Source organism: Grampus griseus (assembly GCF_964374135.1).
Source record: "Grampus griseus genome assembly, chromosome: 3".
Lineage (NCBI taxonomy): Eukaryota > Metazoa > Chordata > Mammalia > Artiodactyla > Delphinidae > Grampus > Grampus griseus.
The window spans coordinates 33,617,596-33,638,132 of NC_139019.1; the positions used below are offsets into that span (position 1 = coordinate 33,617,596).

The 20,537-nt window shown below is 40.9% G+C and overlaps 1 protein-coding gene across 1 annotated transcript in view; it reads left to right on the plus strand.

Moving 5' to 3' along the window:
• The window catches only part of C7 (complement C7), a 53,417-nt gene extending 33,634 nt beyond the window's left edge, over nucleotides 1-19,783 (plus strand). The window contains exons 12-18 of the mRNA XM_082651881.1: nucleotides 14-185; nucleotides 3,703-3,790; nucleotides 5,981-6,113; nucleotides 10,151-10,342; nucleotides 14,234-14,324; nucleotides 16,994-17,178; nucleotides 18,638-19,783. Coding sequence (XP_082508007.1) covers nucleotides 14-185; nucleotides 3,703-3,790; nucleotides 5,981-6,113; nucleotides 10,151-10,342; nucleotides 14,234-14,324; nucleotides 16,994-17,178; nucleotides 18,638-18,819 — 1,043 coding nt within the window. The 3' untranslated portion in view covers nucleotides 18,820-19,783. The remainder of the gene's footprint in view (nucleotides 1-13; nucleotides 186-3,702; nucleotides 3,791-5,980; nucleotides 6,114-10,150; nucleotides 10,343-14,233; nucleotides 14,325-16,993; nucleotides 17,179-18,637) is intronic.
• Nucleotides 19,784-20,537: the final 754 nt, after the last annotated feature.

A 20,537-nucleotide genomic window follows, 5' to 3' on the forward strand; every position in this document is an offset into this window, starting at 1 on the left:
CTCTTATTTACAGGAGGGGTTGATGGAGGGTGGAGCTGCTGGTCCTCTTGGGGCCCCTGCGTTCAAGGGAAGAAAACAAGGAGCCGAGAATGCAATAACCCACCTCCCAGTGAGGGTGGGAAATCCTGCGTTGGAGAAACGTCAGAAACCAGACAATGCGAAGACCAGGCGTTGGAGCATTTGCGGTAATAGAGACCAGACCTCCTGGCAATTATGTAAAACTCAGTGCCCTCTACAGTAAGCACGGAATACACGACTGCTGCTATTGAAAGATTTAAACCTTAAATGGTGATTTTTATCAGGGAGTGCTGTGCTCTTAGCATTGGGGTCAGTTGAAGGAGAGGCGTATTGTGGCCAATTTGCACTTGTGTGCTTCAAGCTTTCCTGACGCAGGTGTTACAAAAGGGTGGGGAACTGGAAGGCAGTCTGCTTCAGTGGATGCGAGCAGCAGCTTTGGCATCAGGCAGACCTGCCACCTACTTGCTCTGTGAACTTGGGCAAGTTACGATAAAAATAGTGGATACAATGATAATAGGGTATTGCCTGAGGTTAAGAATATAAAGTGATTTGTACTGTGCCTGGCATGTAGTAGGCATTCACTAATAGTTGCATTATTTTTCAGATATACCACTCCCTCTTTTTTTTTTTTTTTTTTTGCGGTACGCGGGCCTCTCACTGCTGTGGCCTCTCCCATTGCGGAGCACAGGCTCCGGACGCGCAGACTCAGCGGCCATGACTCACGGGCCCAGGTGCTCCGTGGCATGTGGGATCTTCCAGGTCAGGGGCACGAACCTGTGTCCCCTGCATTGGCAGGCGGACTCTCAACCACTGCGCCACCAGGGAAGCCCCCACTCCCTCTTATTTATTTACTTTGGACTAAGCATGAAGCATACATTTGAGACAGCTAACATCTTCACTGATTAGCCCAGGTGTCTGATACTAACTTCCTGTTTGCCAGGACCTTGCAAAAGCTATCTTCAAAAATGCTTCATTGCTGGACTTCTCTGGTTGTCCAGTGGTTGAGAATCCGCCTTCCAATGCAGGGGATTGCGGGTTCAATCCCTGGTCAGCAACTAAGATCCCACATGCCACAGGGCAACTAAGACCCGACACAGCCAAAAATCAATCAATTAATCAATATTAAAAACAAAAAGCTTCGTTGCTGAATCATACCCCTGGGTTAGAGTTGTTTATGCCACACCCCACTCTTTAATACTGTCCTTATTAACCTTTTCTGATCAAGTATTGGCAAATATTTTAGAAAGATAATTTGAAGGTCATGTGAGTTGAGGAAATGTGTAAGATGATTGGGTATCCGGTATTAGCATAGGGAGGTGAGACGCCTTATTCCTTATTCCTAGGGTGCTTTGTAATCCAACAATAACCAATATCTCTTGGCCGAGGAAGCTGGCAAACATACGGGATTCTGGTAGGAGGGACCAGAGAAGCTCATCAAGATTAGGAGCCCGGGCTTCCCTGGTGGCGCAGTGGTTGAGAGTCCGCCTGCCGATGCAGGGGACACGGGTTCGTGCCCCGGTCTGGGAAGATCCCACATGCCGTGGAGCGGCTGGGCCCGTGAGCCATGGCCGCTGAGCCTGCGCGTCCGGAGCCTGTGCTCCGCAACGGGAGAGGCCACAACAGTGAGAGGCCCGCATACCGCAAAAAAAAAAAAAAAAGAAAAGATTAGGAGCTCGACTACTGGAGACGAGGGAGGACAAGCCCTGCACACACCCTGATCTTGTCAGAAACCCCACCCTTGGACTGTTGTTATAAACCCCTCATCAAATCCTCTGGCAGGGATGGCAGGGGGACACACATAGTTTTTCAAGGCAGGAGCCCGCTGTATCCCCCTTTGCCTGGCAAAGTACAAAAGCTATCCTTTTCTACTTCACCCAAAACTCTGTCTCTGAGATTTGATTCGGCATTGGTGTACAGAGATGCCGAGATTTTGGCATCATAATCTTGATAACAATGACATCTATCATTAAACAATGATTTTCAGCAGTGCCTCTGAGGTCACTCTACACCAGTATTATCTCCACTCCAGAAACAAGAAATCTGAGGGGAAGCCTTACAAATAGCCTGTGAATGTTGCCGCCTTCTGAGCTGAGTTCCTTACATTCTTGCCACACACTGAGGAAACTCAGATGTGAGGTATAAGCATAACTTTCCTTTTTGTACTAAGGAAGAAGAGGATATTTCCTCTCCTCTGAGCACCAAGAAGAGTGAGAATTCTCTCAGTGCTTCCCTTAGGATGCTGCTGTCCATCCAGCTTTATGTCTACAGGCAGAGGAAATATGCCCACGGAGGGAGAGGTCTCCTCAGAGACCCTCATCTTCCCAGAGATCTGTGCCCTTGAAGGCAACATTCTCCTCCTACCAGAATCTCATATGTTTGCCAGCTTCCTCAGCCAGGAGATATTGGTTATTGTTGGATTATGAGGCACCCAAGACCCAGGAATAAGGCATCTCACCTCCCTATGCTAATACCAGACACCCAAGCATCTTACACATTTCCTCAACTCACATGATCTTCAAATTATCTTTCTAAAATATTTGCCAGTACCTGATCAGAAAAGGTTAATAAGGACAGTATTAAAGAGTGGGGTGTGGCATAAAGAAGTCTAACCCAGGGGTATGATTCAGCAATGAAACATTAAAAAAATTTTTTTTAAAACATTTATTTTTAAGTTGTATTTATTTAATTTATCCTTGTTGTGCCGGGTCTAGTTGCAGCATGTGTGCTCCTTAGTTGCGGCATGTAGGATCTAGTTCCCTGACCAAGGATCAAACGCCAAGTCCCCTGCGTTGGAGGGTGAATTCTTAACCACTGTACCACCAGGGAAGTCTCTCTGGTCCCTTTAATGTCGCCTCAGGTGGTTGCTTGGATGCTTCTCCCTTGATCAGCAACTGTTCACATCTGCCCTTTGGAACTCAGGGAAGGTCATGGAGGCTGGAGTCTTGCCTACAGGAAACGGGGAATGAAAAAAGGCCTCTGTGCCTTGGAGCCCCACAGGGCGCTGCTCGGTTTCAATTACTATGAGCTCCCCTAGAGATTGCCTTGTGAGAGGTAGAAATAGCACGATTTTAGGAGCTTAACTAGACATGAATCCAGCCCTGGTATTTTTTACTCTATAACCTTGGACAAGTTATTCAAACTTCCTGAGCCTTTCTCCACATATCTCATGGAGTTACTGTGAGTGTGAATTGAGCTGAGGCACATTTGTCGAACATCTGTCAAGATGCCTAGCACATAGTAAGCACTCAGTCAAAAATAGTTATTATTTTGTGTTACCTCTCGCAGGATCACAAACTTGAATTCCCTTATTTTCAATACAGAATTAATTTTGTGTTAAAGGTATTTAAGAACCAAATAGCAGGAGAAAAAGTGGGTGTGAGACAGGTGACCTGTAGGAATCACATAAATCATGTGTGTTGTCCAATGGCTTTGTTTCTTTTTCTTTTGTTTGTTTTCCATACTACTGATCTGGTAGTTATCTTTTGGAAGCGTGAGTTGATATGTGTTTTCTATCATGAGATGTGATCAGATATTGTATTCTGAGAATGACAAAAACATCACATCACAGAGCAGTGTCCACTACTTACTTCAGCTGCAAATGAAAAATTCACTGTGCTGTAAAATATTTGTTAAATTGTGGAAAATCCATCATGTTAATTATGTTTTGTTTCCTTTTCCTTTCAGATTGCTTGAACCACATTGTTTTCCTTTGTCTTTGGTTCCAACAGAATTCTGTCCATCACCTCCTGCCTTGAAAGACGGATATGTTCAAGTTGGTTATAAAAGATACTTTTTTCCTTTACATACACTGTTCATTCCAAGTTCTAGCTCTCTACTGATGTCATAATCTGCTTCCTCCTTCCATGATGAAACAGTGCTAAAAACATTTTATGTGTGCGTTTTAGTTTAGCAGTGAGGGTTTTAGTTTGTGAGTTTTCTTCTTTGGCCCAAGGTGGTTAGAATTCTTCAGGAGGTAATATATCTCCTGCGGTAAAGGAAATCAATATCGCCACCCAATGAATTAGAAATGTAACCATGCCAGAGGGTAGCTAAACATTTCCATTCTGAACACGAAAGTAGGAATCTATAAGCAAGTTTTTCAGCATAGAGAACTTACCTGGTTCTTTTCACTGCAAGGAGTCTTTTTAAATTTTTCATAAATACAAGGGTTGGGGTAAAGCATTAGGTTTATTCCAGGGGCCAGTAAGACATTTAGCCAGTGTCTGGTGAGATATGGGTCACTGTATTATACTTGAGCAATTTTCTTGTTCAGGAAGGAGCACAAGTCATCTGCCATTTGTCATTCTGGGAAATTAATATGGCTTTGGGGCCATATTAATTTGTGTGCTCTTCTCACTACTTCTTACGATGAGGCTTTGGCTCCAAACACCAGGAAGTATCTCTTCATGGTACATAGGAGCTATTGTTCATCAGGATTTTCTCAGTGCCACCAGCCTTGGTTTCTCCGTGAAGAATTTGCCTCTCAAATGCCAGACCCTTGAACATATACTCACTGAGTGTTTGTTTGCTGAAATTTCCCCAAATGTAGGTACTGTTGGGAGATGTGTATGTGTGTGTGTATGGAGAGAGAGAGAAAGTGAACCTAGACTCTCTAACACTCATATTATCCCACCACAATCCACGAAGTTCCTGAAGGAAATATGCTTATAGAATGAGGCCAGGCAGACTCATAGACTTCAGCAAACCACGAAGCTGCTGTCTTCAACTGTAGTGCATGTGGTGTCCTGTAAGGAGCTGGGGGTTCCAAACACTGTCCCGTGGACTGGCTACATCATAGGCACCCAGGAAACTTAACAATAGATTGCTGCTTGCCCCTTGTTCTCCTTTTTTTTTTCTCATTTTGTAAGTTTAGTGTAGAGCCTGAGAGTTGTTTTTTTTTTTTAATTGTTACTAATGGTTTTGACAGAGACGGCCAGGTTTAGACACTGTTGAGTTAGATTTTCTCATATAGAAGTCCCTTCTGCAAGGCAGTGGAAGGCCTAGGGGCTAGAACCAAGGCAGATCAAATATCTTTCCCCATTTTCTTCAAATCACAATGCCAATCTGGGTGCTCTTTTTCCTACCAATTCTCATGATGGAGCCAGACTGGGCCAGGAAGAGCAAGACTGTCTGTGAGAAGAAGGTGCCACAGAATTTTGTTCTATTGCCTACAGCAGAGCTGGTCCAGCTCCACGCCCTCTCCCAGGCCAGTTTTCTTCCCCATCTTCTTGAGTAGCCGAGAACTAGATGGATAAGGAAAGGAACCAAGAGAGACACCAAACAAGAATGATGACTCCCTCAAGGCTCAGACTTCAGATTCTTCCTTGCTTCCCAATGAAATCTCACCTCCTGGCATTATAGGCTAATGACATGTCCTTGAATCTGACTCAGCCTCAGCGTCACTTCCCTTACAGTGAAGGGGCTGGGGAGGGTAGTGGGTGAAGATCAACATCATGCTTCCCCTGAAAGTCATCAGTGGGAAGCTCAAACTTTCGTGAACATGTTGATAGGACATTTGAACATTTCTGCCTGTTCATAATGACATTTATTGGTCAATATTGCCAACGGACAGCCCATAACACCTCACTAGGAAGAGTTGACTGATAAGGACATTTCCAAAATCCGATGCTTTCCTGAAAGTATAATAGAAGTTACTTGAGTAGTGTCCACTAACATAATTTTAGTAAAATGTTTAGTATAATGCTTGGTTTTGGGGAGCTGTCAATAAATTATAGTACAGTGGCATTAATAGCTTTATTTCAATTAATGGTGGTACCAGTGTTGTTGGCTAGGACTCTACAGGAAAAAATAATTTTACAGACAATTTCCAAAATGAGTTATTTGAATGTAGATTGCCTGATGATTAAAGAAGTCATGATTTATAGGCTGAATATATCTAAAGAAACATTTTGTTAATGCAAAAGAGATATTCTTCCTTTCTCCATCTTTTATTTCTGTTTAGGATGAAGGTGCCATGTTTCCTGTTGGGAAAAACATAGTGTATACTTGCAATGAAGGATACTCTCTTGTTGGAGACCCTGTTGCCAGATGTGGAGAAAATTTACAGTGGCTTGTTGGGAAAATGCATTGTCAGAGTGAGTGGCCTTGATGATAGTATATAATTCAAGATGAAAGAATAGTGTGGAAAGGAATAAATCAGGATAAATAACCGCTTACCATATGCCCATGTCTTGATCTCCTTTTCCTGAAAGGCTTATATGATCCTGTCCAAATTTCAGGAATATCTTGAAAAACCCCTCAGCTTTCTCTAGTTGTTAGTGCTCCTGTTAGGTGAGGCACATTTTATTGCAATTTTAAAGTTTCTGGTGCAAATTAGAATGGGTCAGGGAGTTCAGTTCTGGTTAAGACCATCAGGATGTTCTTTAGAGTTTAATTACCAGGGGTTTACCACAATCTACTTCCTTAAATGCTTTTGATCCTATTTTGTTTAGATATAGCATCTGAGTAAGTGCTTCTGCATGTTGTATCACCCTAACGCTATTTTCTGGTTTCTATCTCAGCTGTGCTACAATATAAGATTCTTCAGCAGATGGATAGACAGCACTACAGGGATGTATTTATCCTATATCAGTTGGTCTAGGCTATATGAGGAAAGTCCTAGTGCACACAGGTACATTTTATTCTCTTGAGTACATACATATTAGTAAAAGTTCTGAGTTGTCAGGTATACATACATTTAGAGTTAGTAGACGCTACCAGTCTTCCAAGTGGTTGTACATCCCGGACAGAATCTGAGAAGTCAAGATTGCTCTGTGTCCTCACCTACACTTGATATTGTCTATCTTAATTTTTTTTTTTTTAGCTATACTGGTGAGTGTGTAGCAATATCTTATTTTTTAATTTGTATTTCTAAATTTGTATTTCTTCTGATGACTAATGATGTTAAGCCTGTTTTCATATATTTATTGGGTATTTGGATACTTTTTTTGGTGAAGTGGCTGTCTAATCTTTTGGGCATTTTTTCTGTTGGTTTGTTAGTCTTTTTCTTACTGATTTGTAAGGTCTCCTCTTGTTCTCTCTGTTTCTGTCTGTCTTTCTGTCTCTCTGCCCTAGAGTCCTTGGGAAGAAATAAACTATCAATATTGCCAAAATAGAATATAAATATTCCCTAGCTAAGAGTATTAAAACCAAACTTTAGTTCTTTTAAAAGATTAATAAGATACTTCTGCTTGAAAAGCTTCTTTTTCTTTATTGTGTATCTACTGGTGAAAAGTTGTCCCAGTATTTGTTCATCTAAAACGTTTTTATTTTATCTTTACTTTTGAAGGATAGTTTTACTGGATAAGGAATTTTAAGTTAGCAGTTATTTTCTTTAAAACCTTTAAAGATTTTATTACATTGCCTTCTGACTTCATTGTTTTTTAGTGAGAAGTCAGCTTTCAAGTTTATTGTTTCTCCTTTGGAAATCGTATTTTTTTGGTCTGGTTGCTTTTAAGATTTTTTATTTTTTTTTCTTTTCCAGAAGCAACTCTACTCTGATGTGCCTAGGTGTGATTTTCTTTGTCTTTGTCCTGGTTGATCTTCAAAGCACTCTTGAACCTATGCTTTAATGTCTTTTGTCAGTTTTAGAAAATTCTTCACCTTTGTCCTCAAATATTGCTCTGTCTCATTCTTGCTCACGTCTCCTCATGAGACACAAATTATACATTTTTTAGAATGTATATACATATACATACGTGTGTGTGTGTATATATATATATATATTTCTTTGTTTTGTTTTGGTTTTTTTGGCCATGCCCTGTGTCTTGCAGGATCTTAGTTCCACAACCAGGGATCGAACCCAGGCCCAAGACAGTGAAAGTGCCAAGTCCTAACCACTGGATTGCCAGGGAATTCTCTACATTTCTTTGTTTTACATGAATTTTTCTCTCTCTGTTTCATTTTAAATATTTTCTATTGATCTATATTCCAGTTTATTAATTCTCTGTACAGTTGTGACAATCTGCTTTCAAGAACTCTACTGAGTTCTTTTTTTTAAATTTATTTATTTCTTTTTGGCTGCGTTGGGTCTTCGTTGTTGTGTGCGGTCTTTCTCTAGCTGCAGCAAGCGGGGGCTACTCTTCCTTGAGTGGGCTTCTCATTGTGGTGGCTTCTCTTGTTGCGGAGCATGGGCTCTAGGCATGCGGGCTTCAGTAGTTGTGGCACATGGGATCAGTAGTTGTGGCTCGCAGACTCTAGAGCACAGGCTCAGTAGTTGTGGTGCACGGGCTTAGTTGCTCCATGGCATGTGGGATCTTCCTGGACCAGGGTTCGAGCCCGTGTCCCCTGCATTGGCAGGCAGATTCTTAACCACTGCGCCACCAGGGAAGCCCGTCTACTGAGTTCTTAATTTCATTTTCCAATTCTAGATATTCCATTTGTCTACTTTTCTATACTTTCTAATTCTCTGTTGATATTCTCCATCTTCTAATTTCATTTTTCCAACATATTAATCATAGTTATTTCATGGTCCATGTCTGTTAACCCCATCATCTGGATCTGCTGTAGATGTTTCTACTGTTTTTTTTTTTTTTTTTTTTTTTGCGGTACGCGGGCCTCTCACTGTTGTGGCCTCTCCCGTTGCGGAGCACAGGCTCTGGATGCGCAGGCTCAGTGGCCATGGCTCACGGGCCCAGCCGCTCCGCAGCATGTAGGATCTTCCCGGACCAGGGCACGAACCCGTGTCCTCTGTATCAGCAGGTGGACTCTCAACCACTGCACCACCAGGGAAGCCCCTCTATTGTATTTTTGAATGTTAGATTAGTTTTGGTTGAATGCCAGATTTATATGTAAAAAAAATACATATGGATGATGTTATCTTCCTCTAGAAAAGATTTAGGTTTGTTTCTGGCAAGAACAAGGCTTGTTTATGTCTGCTTTACCTTTATCTTAGGTATCCATTAAGGGATCATAAGGGAAAGTATGGGGTTTCTACTGAGCCTCCTCCTTTGTAACAGGACTGAACTCTAAGTTTTGGTCTCCTAGCCCTGTGAGACTGCTAAAAACTCTATGCAGCTATTCAGCCTCTGAGTTGCAGCTTCCTCCTTAGTTTAGCAGCCCTTCAGCACATTAAAAAAAAAATGTTTTTTTTCAACTTTACAAATAACCTCAAGGACAGAAGCATTACTAAACGTTGTAATCACTACTTTAGACTTCCCTTTTTCTAGAGTCTTGGGCCTTCAAATTTCCATTGCTCTGATTGTTGTCTGTTGCTCTCAGAAATACTCTTTCTTTAACTTTGTACAGCCTTTCTATATGTCTTAGTGGGAGCATTCGTGTGAAACCAGCAAATGTGTCATGGCCAGAAATAAACAAATCTGAAGCTAAATTATTAGCTTTCTGAAGGCAGATTATGTGACTAGTGTTTTGTGTCCCTAGTAGCACACAGCATATTTGGCAAAATATAGACACTCAATAAATGCTGATTTTGAATGAATGAATGGATTGTCTGATTAAAATGGTGCAGAAATAAAGCAGTACTTTGTAGAATATTGTCCAAAGTCCACTAGAGAGATTGGCAAGATTTTTTTTTTAATCATGAATTCTGACTCGCCTTCCATGACTATGCATGTTTCTCATTCTTCTTGTTTTTTCAAGTAGAAGATTTGAGCTAATGAATGTGATGGAATAAGAAAAGATAGAACTGGGAAACCAAAAATGATTTAACACTTTTATGGTTGCAAGGTTAAAGGTGGTTCTTTAAAGATTTCAGATGGCAAAATATCTAATTGGGTACATGCTAATGATATGCAAATGAACACAGCTCTTGGGAAATTTCTGGTGGGACTTCACCAGACAAGAAGTAGCAGCGGTAAAAAGTCTGGTTTTAACAGCAGGCTGGACTTCAGGACTCTAAAAGGCTTATTCATTTTAAGTTGTCACATGGCTTTGAGGGCAGGGGTGAGAGAATGGGAACTGTTTTGGCCTTCAGTCATTCATGTCATTAACATGCCAGGCATGTTGGGATATGTCTTTCAGGGCATCCTAAGAGTGAACTCGCCTCTTCCTCCTTGTCCTCTAATTAGAAAAAGCAGAACAAGTGTATCAGCACCATTCAAGGCTGTCATTTTTTTTTTTAAAAGATGGTTTAGGAAAGCAGTGACCCTTGTATTCTTCTCTCTTTTCTCTTTAGAAATTGCCTGCGTTCTACCTGCACTGATGGATGGCATACAGAGTCATCCCCACAAACCTTTCTACACCGTTGGTGAGAAGGTGACCTTTTCCTGTTCAGGTGGCAGGTCCTTAGAAGGTCCTTCGACATTTCTCTGCGGATCCAGCCTTAAGTGGAGCCCTGAGATGAAGAACGTCCAGTGTGTGCAAAAAGGTGAGTGGCTCTTGGGTCTGTCCAAGGACACGTACACTCAGGGAATGAGAGTCCTTGCGGCAGTTCCTCAAGGCACTGAACCTCCAAAGCGGAATCACTCCCTCCATCCCTGCCCTGCTACAAGAAGGTCAGTTCATAGAGTGGGTAACAGACTTTTTTGCACATGGCACAGATAAACTCACAGAATTCAAGGAAAGGCAAGAATAGCCCTGGTGATTCTGAAATTTTAACTTAAATCCTTCATATCAAAGATTAGCTTTATATTTGTTAAGGTGCCAAGAAAACAAGGAATTTCTAAAAGCTGATTTGTGGTTTCCTCCTGATTTTTAAAAATGTACTTTTATGAAGTATAGAGTTGAGATCATAATTTATATAAAATTCTGTATGTTTCATTTTTGGGCTCTTAGAGTTTATTAGTGGTATTGAAATTGAAAATATAAAAGCACTTACATATAACCCTGCAAAGCAGAGTTATTGAAGGAAAAGTAGTGTGGTCTGTGAAGTTGTTCTTATAGGTCGAAATCCAAATATCCAGTATTTTGAACACATGGCAAATTAAAATAGTTTTTAAAAAAATTTTTTATTGGAGTATAGTTGATTTACAATGTTGTGTTAGTTTCGGGTGTACAGCAAAGTGAATCAGTTATAGATATACATATATCCACTCTTTTTTGGATTCTTTTCCCATATAAGCCATTACAGAGTATTGAGTAGAGTTCCCGGTGCTGTACAGTAGGTCCTTATTTGTTATCTATTTTATACATAGTAGTGTGTATATGTCAATCCCAATCTCCCAATTTATCCCTCTCCCCCCTTTCCCCCTGATAACCGTAAGTTTGTTTTCTACATCTGTGACTCTATTTCTGTTTTGCAAATAAGTCCATTGGTATAAAATGGTCTTTTAAGAAGCTAAGGCAGGAAGAGATTTAGAAAGCCAAACTATTTCTTTTAGAGATACTTAAAATGGGATAGATTTGTTTTCAGAATAACTTCCTCTTTCTTTACATTTTTTTTAAGAAATGGAAAATATTATGTTTGTAACAATTAAAAACAAGAAGCAAATCGCACTTGCATTCTATTTTATATGATATTCTTATTTCTTGAGTATATAATTTTTAATTCGATGCTGAAATTTGTCTTCTATAGTGAAGATGAAGTAGTTGATTCCATGAATAGTAATATTAGGTGAATTAGATCTTCACAATTGAAAAGAGAGCACTCTGTGACTGATTGTGTTAAATAGATCACAGAGGACAGAATGGGAGGGCTGCGTGTCCAGTGGAATGGCTGCCCTGCCTGTTCTCACATGTTCTGTAGCTGTCAGAGCAGAGACAGCTGCTTTGTTTTCTACATGCACTGAGGTATAACTATGAGTTTATTTGGGATAAAGTAATGGACCTGTACCAATAATGCTAAAATTAAGGAGAACAATGTACAGTTGATGAGGTTGCTCTTTTCTTCCAAATGAGATTATATACTTGTCTTTTTCTGAAACGTCTTTTTCAACTTTATAACACATTTGGTATGAATTTTCTCCCACTCAGTAGCAAATTCTATTAAGGTTTTAATTAAGGATGTTTTTCAGATCTGTGTGTTTTTCAGAAGACTTAGATAACAATAATAACTACCCTTAACATAAGCCTATAACCAAAGGTTCCAGGTTTGTCAGCCTCCAGAGTTTGAAAATACCTGATGTACAAGTATTTAGTCTTTTTTATATTGTGGTAAAATATACACAACATACAATTTACCATTTTAACCATTTAAAAATGTGCAATTCAGTAGCATTAAGTACATTCCCATTATTGTTCAACCATCACTGTCATCCGTCTCCAGAGCTTTTCCATCTTCCCAAACTGAAACTCTGTATCCATTAAACACTAGCCCGTTATTTATCCGCACCCGCATCAGTACTTAGTCTTGATGGGAAGATATTTGATTTTAAAATAGTAAACGTACATACTGTAGGTGGGTCCTAAGAGTGTGTTTACTTGGTTAGTCAAGCCATGAAGATAACAAAGCTATATTCTTTTTAAATGCAAAAGTCTTTGGTGTAGGTAATTCTACAAGCGATTTTCCGCAAAGAAATTATAATAACTTTTAGAAAATATTTAAAATTTGAAATTCTATCCTTATGAACAGTTAGCAAATAAACTGCTAATAATAATACAGAACTAATGTACATGGCTTAATCACTGAACTTCAGTTTTGGTCCATTTAGATCAGACTTTCCCAACCCCAGCACTACTGGAATTTGAGCCCTGATAATTCTTTGTGTGGGAGCCTGTCCTGTGCCTTATCTGATGTTTGGCAGAATCCTTGGTCTCTGCTCACTAGATGCCAGTAGCGTCTCACGGGGGTGACAACCAAAAATGTCTGTTGACATTGCCAAATGTCCCCAGGGGCAAACATTTGCCCCTGGTTGAGAAGCATTGATCTAGATAATACCATTAAAATATTTTATTTTGGAATTACTTAGGATTTCAGAAAATTTGCAAGTATAGTTTCCATATACCCTTTACCCATCTTCCCATAATATTAACACCTTACATACCTTGACACAATTTAGTTGGTCAAAACCAAGACATTAATATTAAATAGTACCATACTATTGACTACCCTACAGACTCTATTCATACATCACCGTTTTTCCACCGATATCCTTTTCATGGTCTAGGATCCAGTTCAGGATACTACGTTGCATTTAAGATAATACCATTTCAAATTGGGCGATTGGGATTGACATGTATACACTGATATGTATAAAATTGATGACTAACAAGCACCTGCTGTGTAAAAAAAAATACAAGATAATACCATTTCAAAGAAAAATGTTTAAAGAATAAGTACTTGCTAGAGACCTTGCTGGACACGGCAGGCATACTTCACCTTGCTACCATTTTTACAAGTTTATACCTTCCTTGTTCATGAGATTTTCCTGTCATGTCTAAAGCTCTTATGTTTTCCGAAGTAAGGAAGTATTCCATAGTTTGTGCACCCATAAAAACACATCCTGCAGACAAATGACCTTTATAGATATATCCAGCAGGTAGCTAGTTTTATGATGCAAAAGTGTATGCCACTGAATTCCATTGTAATGAAGCTGGCAGGAGGTGGAAATTGCAGGGTGGTGCAGACTGTTCACATTGTAGGCAGGCACAGCCTAGGCCGTGGCAAATTATGCTCTTGTAAGTTGGACCAAAGTGTTTTCCTGTCAAAACTGGAATGATGATTGGCTTTCTATCAGTTTGTAAGAAACATAAAATAAAGGAAAGGATTTTATTAATGTAAGTACCTCCAGACATTTAGTCACTGTTGAGGGGAGACCACTTGGACATTTACATGTAAGAGGTTATTATAGTTGTCCTTGAGATGCTGAGAGTTCTTCTTGTATAGGTCAAGTGATGGTATGCTTTCTGTCTCATTATAGGCACAGTGGGCAAAATACGTCCACATAACAAACAGTTTTTAAACCCCCATGTACTTGATGAAAGGGAGCCTACTCTATGGGCCTTCAATTCAGACAAACATGGACTTCAATCCTGGCTTGGCCAATTTGTTAACTAGCATGAATTTCCTAACTTTTCTGTCTCTTAGTTTCCTCATCTCTTAAACGGGCACTAATTAAGGGGATTAAATATCACAATGTATAAAAAGGGCAGGGCCAAGAGTAAATGCTCAAGAAATGGTAGCTATTATGACCAATGAAATTGGGTGGTCCTAGGAATGCTCTAGCTCTTGTAAAATGCTTTATAGCTTTATTTTTTACTGTACAAACTTGTTGCAGTTGAGAATATTACAGAGCCTGGTTCAACAATTAAAATAATACCTTGTTTGCTCTGAAGAAGCTTTTCACCTAATAATTGCCTCTCCATTATTGTTTTCTTTTAGATGCCCCTTTGGCACCGGAAGTGCCTGAATGTCAGCGCTGGGAGAAACTGCAGAATTCAAGATGTGTTTGTAAAATGCCTTATGAATGTGGGTAAGCTCTGTCTTCTTCTCTGTTTTATTTAAAATAGATGGGATGATTTCTTAATGCCATTTGAAGCAACATGGATGGACCTAGAGATTGTCATACTAACTGAAGTCAGTCAGACAGAGAGAGACAAATATCGTATGATATCACTTATATGCGGAATCTAAAAAAAAAATTGATACAAATGAACTTATCTGCAAAATAGAAACAGACTCACGGACTTAGAGAACGAACTTATGGTTACCAGGGGGAAAGGGTGCAGAGGATGGATAGTTAGGGAGTTTGGGATTGACATGTACACACTGCTATATTTAAAATAGGTAACCAACAAGGACCTACTGCATAGCACAGGGAACTCTGCTCAGTATTATGTAACAACCTAAATGGGAAAAGAATTTGAAAAAGAATAGATACATGTATATGTATAACTGAATCACTTTGCTGTACACCTGAAACTAACACAACATTGTTAATAAACTATACCCCAATATAAAATAAAAAAGTTAACAAATAATAATTAAATTAAAAAAAATAGATGGCATGATTTCTTAGATGCCAGTCTCTGTTAGCTCAAAGATGTTACTTACCATGGGTTAAGGGTCTTTGCATTTCAGTCCAGTCCATTTGCTGCTTGTTATTTGCCTGGGTCACCAGGACTGACCATTGGTGGCGTTAGGCAGTGATCTAATCTGGCTGGTGAGAAAGGCTGAAGGACTGCTTGAGACCGCTTGTTCTCTACATAAAATGGGGCAAAATGACAAAACCGTCACCTGAGGATTTAGAGCTTGAGGAGATTGGGGCTGAAATTCCCATGAGACGTAAACTCTTAAAGATACCAAGAGAAACAAAAGCAGCCACTTTTCTGATTCTTGAAATATGTTTATTTCTAGATTTGCATTCTAAGAACACCACCACACTTGAAATCACTCCATTGTAGAAAGATATCTGGAGTAATTACTGGTTGTTGGATACAGAGGGCATGATTAAATTGAGACAAGAGGAGGTTTACTGGTGGGACTATTTACAGAAATGTGGGCAGAGTAAAGAAAACTGCAAGCCACGGGGCAGTATTCCTGGACTGGTAGCAGTTCGGGTTTATAGTATCTCCGTGCCCAAGCCAGAAGGCGTGAGAGAGGAGCACTTATGAAAACCTGTTGACAGAGCGCTAGTTGAGGAAGAGTTGAGTCCCTCATTTGGGGCCCTCAGAGATCCCCAGCAGTGAGCCAGGGGAATAAAACCCCCCATTGTACCCTCTTCTCTCCCTCCAGTCTCTTGCCAGACTCCCCCATTGATCAAACACCCCTGAAGCTAGAGGACAAGGAAGTCTATTGATGTGGTCCATACGTGTCAGCCTCCCAGGCAGGGTGGAGCAGAGTGGAGGGTGAATCTGGAGAGGCAAATGGAAGATATCCAGTCCCCAGGACTTACTGGCCATCTTTAAGGTTAAGAATCAAAACACAAATTATTAGCCAATTACTTGGCTTTCAATTAGTATGGTCACCAAAACACATCTTCTTGAACACCTACATTGGGTAATGATGACTATGGTGGTATCTTATAAGAAGTAACTTCTCATGTGAAGGAGAACATAAAACTGAATAGCATAAGTGGAAATGGTCAGCCCAGAATCTTCTGACTGTGCTGTTATTCTCTATTAATCATTGTTTGCTTTGACTCACTTTCATCCTCTTTCCAACTTCTCTGATTCATTGAGTTTATCTGCAGCCTGTTTATAAATATGGTAAGAGTTTTAACATCAGATACTGATAACAAGATAGATGGCCTTGTAAGTTCTCTGCCCTTTAAGCTGTTCTGCGTACTTCTATGTAAAGTTTAAATAAACAGATAAAAAAGAAATACTAGGATTTGTTTCTGTTATGTAAATTTCCAAATAAATTTAACTCTTGTTCAGAGAAGTAAACATTAGAGCTAAATATATATAAGTAAATATAGATTCTGTTTATTATTCAAAACAGCCTTGCTGTCTAGGGTTTCGCTACAGTAATTGTTTCCTTACCCATCAGCATTCAGAAATGTGGTTGTTTTTATTAGTGACATTTCAAATAGTTGGCACTATTTTAACACCAATGCATACGAAAAAAAGTAACCCATTTTATGGAGATATTTCTAAACTATTTTGTAAACGTAGATACTCTAAAAATAGCGTTGAAAAATAGAGTTCATTTTCCCTTGAGGATTCAGTCATCAGCTGTGGATAATGCTATAATATGGACCTGAACTCTCAGGGCTGCTGGCTTGGGAGGAGGTACTTTCTTCTGCAGCCAGTGGTCCCATTTGACTCCCATTCCTCTGAGTGTTTTGATCTTTGCTAATTTTCTGTCTCCTTCTTTGTCGTCAATCTACCATCTGTGGATAGCAGACGTTGCTTTCTCTTCTAATTTGCTGTATCCGATCTGTTCTAGATGAAACTACATTGACACTAGATATCTAAGCTTGTAAAACTTGTGAGTAAATAAAGAGCAAAATATGTTCATTTTGAAGATTGGAGGGGGTTGGGCCCTAGTAATGCGGGGCATTTGCATTTCTGTTCCATCTTTTTGCTGTAGGTGACAACATCTGAGTCATCGAACCCAGAGCCTCACCTTTCACTTCTCATTCTCAGCTTTGAAGAAAGAAAATCTTGTAAATAAAGTAATTTAAAAAATTTGTTTCAGATCCTCCTTGGATGTGTGTGCTCGAGATGAGAGAAGCAAAAGGATACTGCCTCTGACAGTTTGCAAGATTCATGTTCTCCAATGTCAGGGTAGAAATTACACTGTTGCTGGTAGGGAGAGCTGTACTCTACCTGCCTCAGCTGAGAAAGCTTGCGGTGTGTGTCCACTATGGGGAAAATGTGACGGTAAGGGGCATTTCATATTTGTAGCTACAAAAATGCTCAAGTAATAGGAGTGAAGTTTTCTAGTTTAGCGGCAGATCAAAGCACATCCCTGAGGATATCAAAGACTCCGACTGGTCTGAGCATGAACTGTCCTCCCTGACTGCCTTCCCCGGGGAGGGGGTCGATCAAGAACTCTCCCTGATGGTCTGAATGTCCTCCCAAACATCACGTTCCACCTTCATGATTTTTGCTCTGTCCTTGCATTAGCCATATTATGTACTCATTCAAAAAGAAACAGACTCCCATAAAAATAACAATTTTTAAAAGAAGAAACGTTATATCACATTTTTAATAGGAAGTGTCCCTTGCCATAAATATTAGGTAACCATGAAAATACATACAATGAAACAAAACAAGGTAGGAGATTCTAGCCAGAGGCTGCTCAAAGCTTGGAGGATGAAGCTTCCTTGTGATAAAGGGTGTTTAGCAAGTGTCAGGGGTGTGTTGAAAGCACACCCGTGCCAAGCTGACACTTTCTCCTAGAAGCAATCAGAAGGATGTGAAGAGAATAGAAAAGGAGGTACTACATTCTCAAGCTGTGATTCCATACTTGCTGGTGCTGTGTCCAGGTAGCACTTAACAATGATCTTGACAACCAGCACTGGCCAGCCCTCCTCCGCGGGGGGGAGGAGTTGGGTCGCCAGAGCCAAGTCACCGTCCTTAGTTTCCCCATCTGTCAAGTTGGGAGCCGGACGGTGCGATCTTGATCTGTAAGGTCTCTGCTAGATCCTCAGGCCCTCCATTTCCTGGCCGGTACCCGCTGGGCACCTTTCCCCTCACTCCCGTCCCATTTGCAGCAGAGACGATGACACATATAGGCACGTCTGGGTCACTTTCGGTTTGGCAGTCACCACAGTGGTCTGGCAGACCTGGTTACCCTCCTTCTGGGGACGCCTGGCTGGTGTGTTCCAGCCTCGCACCTTCAGCGCACACACGGCTTTCCTCCCCGACTCGTTTCTGATGGGTCTTTATGGGGCATGAGGCCTTTTGCATCTCATGCCCTCTCTCTCTCAAAGCAAGTTAATTCTTCTCTTGTCTCCCTCTGTTTGAGCCTCGCAGCCCGGCGTTTTGCTGAGGTGTCTGCATTTGGTCTGGGCGTTGAGGGGTCACACCGGGGGTTTGGGCCCCCCCTGTGCAGCGCGTGGAGGAGAGAACCGCTCCGCGGGGGTCCCATCGATAGGAAGCCTGGCAGCAGCCTCAAAACCTGTTTATTCTGTCGGAGTGGAGCGAAATGCCTCCCTTGCCCAATCCTGCAGCTTTTCCTGGGGGTCCGGGAGAGGGGAGGGTAATTGACTGCATCACGCGAGGCAGGAGCGTCTACAGCTCTCCAATTACCAAACATCACGACTTTGGACGTGATGCACCTTGTCTTCCCCACCTCCACCATGGGCCACCAAGCCTCTCTCGCTTCTTTTTCCAGCCCAGAGCAGCAAATGTGTCTGCAGAGCCGCCTCGGAGTGCGAGGAAACAGGGTTCAGCGTCTGCGTGGAGGCGAATGGCAGGGAGCGGACGATGACAGAGTGTGAGGCCGGCGTCCTGAGGTGCCGAGGTCAGAGCATCTCCGTCACCAGCATCTGGCCCTGCGCCGCCGAAGCCCCGTAGCTCCTGGTGCCGGTGGGCCTGCTCGCAGCCCCGTGGCCGAGTTAAAACCTTTGCACGCCCGGCCCTGTAGACAGCTTCTCAGCACGCGGCCCATTCTTTCTCCTTCCACTCCGGGTCCACTTCTCCCAATCCCCAGGCCCTGCATAATTACACAAGCCTTTGTTCTCCCAAACCTGAATCCAGATCCTCTTTTTCTTCTCTTTTTAAATGTCAGTCAGGCTGAAGGATATTGATGAACCTTTGAAGGAGCTGTATGTTCTTGGAAAAATTGCTGACTTCTCTGGACCTTGACTTTTTTTTAATCTGAAAATTAGAGGGTTGGACTAGAGAAATCTGAATGCTCTATGATTCTTTTTAGTATGATTAAAAGAACCGACCAGAACACACCCTACAAATTGATTATGAAAACAGAAAGATTAGAGAGGCTGGCTTCGGCTTAGTGAAACTGAATACAAAGGGGACCTTGAATGGAAAAAGGCAGATACAATGATTCCATGCCAAGCACCACACCTAGAGATCCCTAATCTTGTCAGGAGGTTGAATCACTGCTGTCAGAGTGGAATCCATCATGTTACGGTCACAGGGGCACCTTCTACTTTCTTGTCTGAGAACAAGTATTTACAATTGAGGCTTCTCTCTGGAGCTTTTCTTGTGTTTTCCAAACACAAGACCTGTAATTTGTCCCCCTCCTCCCCTTTCCTTTTGTAGGAAGCATCATTCATGCCTGAGCTATTGAGCGATTGCATATTTGGGAGAAGTGTTCTCTAACGTGGATACGTACTTAGATTTTTCAGGGTGCTCTACAGGTAGATCCATCTGTTTATTCCCTATTCATCTTTCATCAAAACAAAATAACAGCTGTAGTTGATGAAATGAGTGGGCTTCAATGGAATTTAAAATATGCTTTTATATACAAATAATATCTCTGTATTTTTCTGATACATTTCAATGAAACTTTAGTTTAAATGACAATGATTAAAAAACTCATTAAAGATACTATACTTTGGAATTTTAAAATCTGTGTTATGTTTAATTTTAAAGACTTTCCATGAAGGATGGCTAATGTGCTCTTTTTTATATTTTTAAAATTTTCGAACTACTTTATTGAGGTATGATTGACATGTAAAGAGCTGTACATGAGTTTGGGGATAAGTATACATCTGTGAAACCATCACCACCATCCAGACCATAAACATATCCAACATCTCCCAAAGTTTCCTCCCACCCTCATTATTATTATTATTATGGTAAGAACACTTAACATAAGATCTTTCCTGTTAGAAAATGTTAAGTGTGCATTATAGCATTGATAGCTACAGGCACTGTGCTATACAGTAGGTTTCTAGAACTCATTTACCTTGCATAACTGAAATTTGATATCTTTTGACCATCACTTCCCCATTTCCCCCTGCCCCTAGCCCCTGGCAACCACCATTCTACTCTGCTCCTTGAGTCTGACTGTTTTATATACCTCCTAAAAGTGAGATTATACAGTATTTATCTTTTTGTATTTGGCTTATTTCATTCAGCATCATGTCCTCCAGGTCTATCCAAGGGATGAGTGAATAGTTGGTGGAGAAGGAGGGGACCAGTGAATGAGGTTGCAGAGTTGCTGTCTTGAAATACGAAATTTCATGCCTTTTTAAGTTTTCCGAACATCCTTATACTTGACCTTTCCTCTAGTTGGACAGAGACCTTCACATTGTCTATGCGCGAAT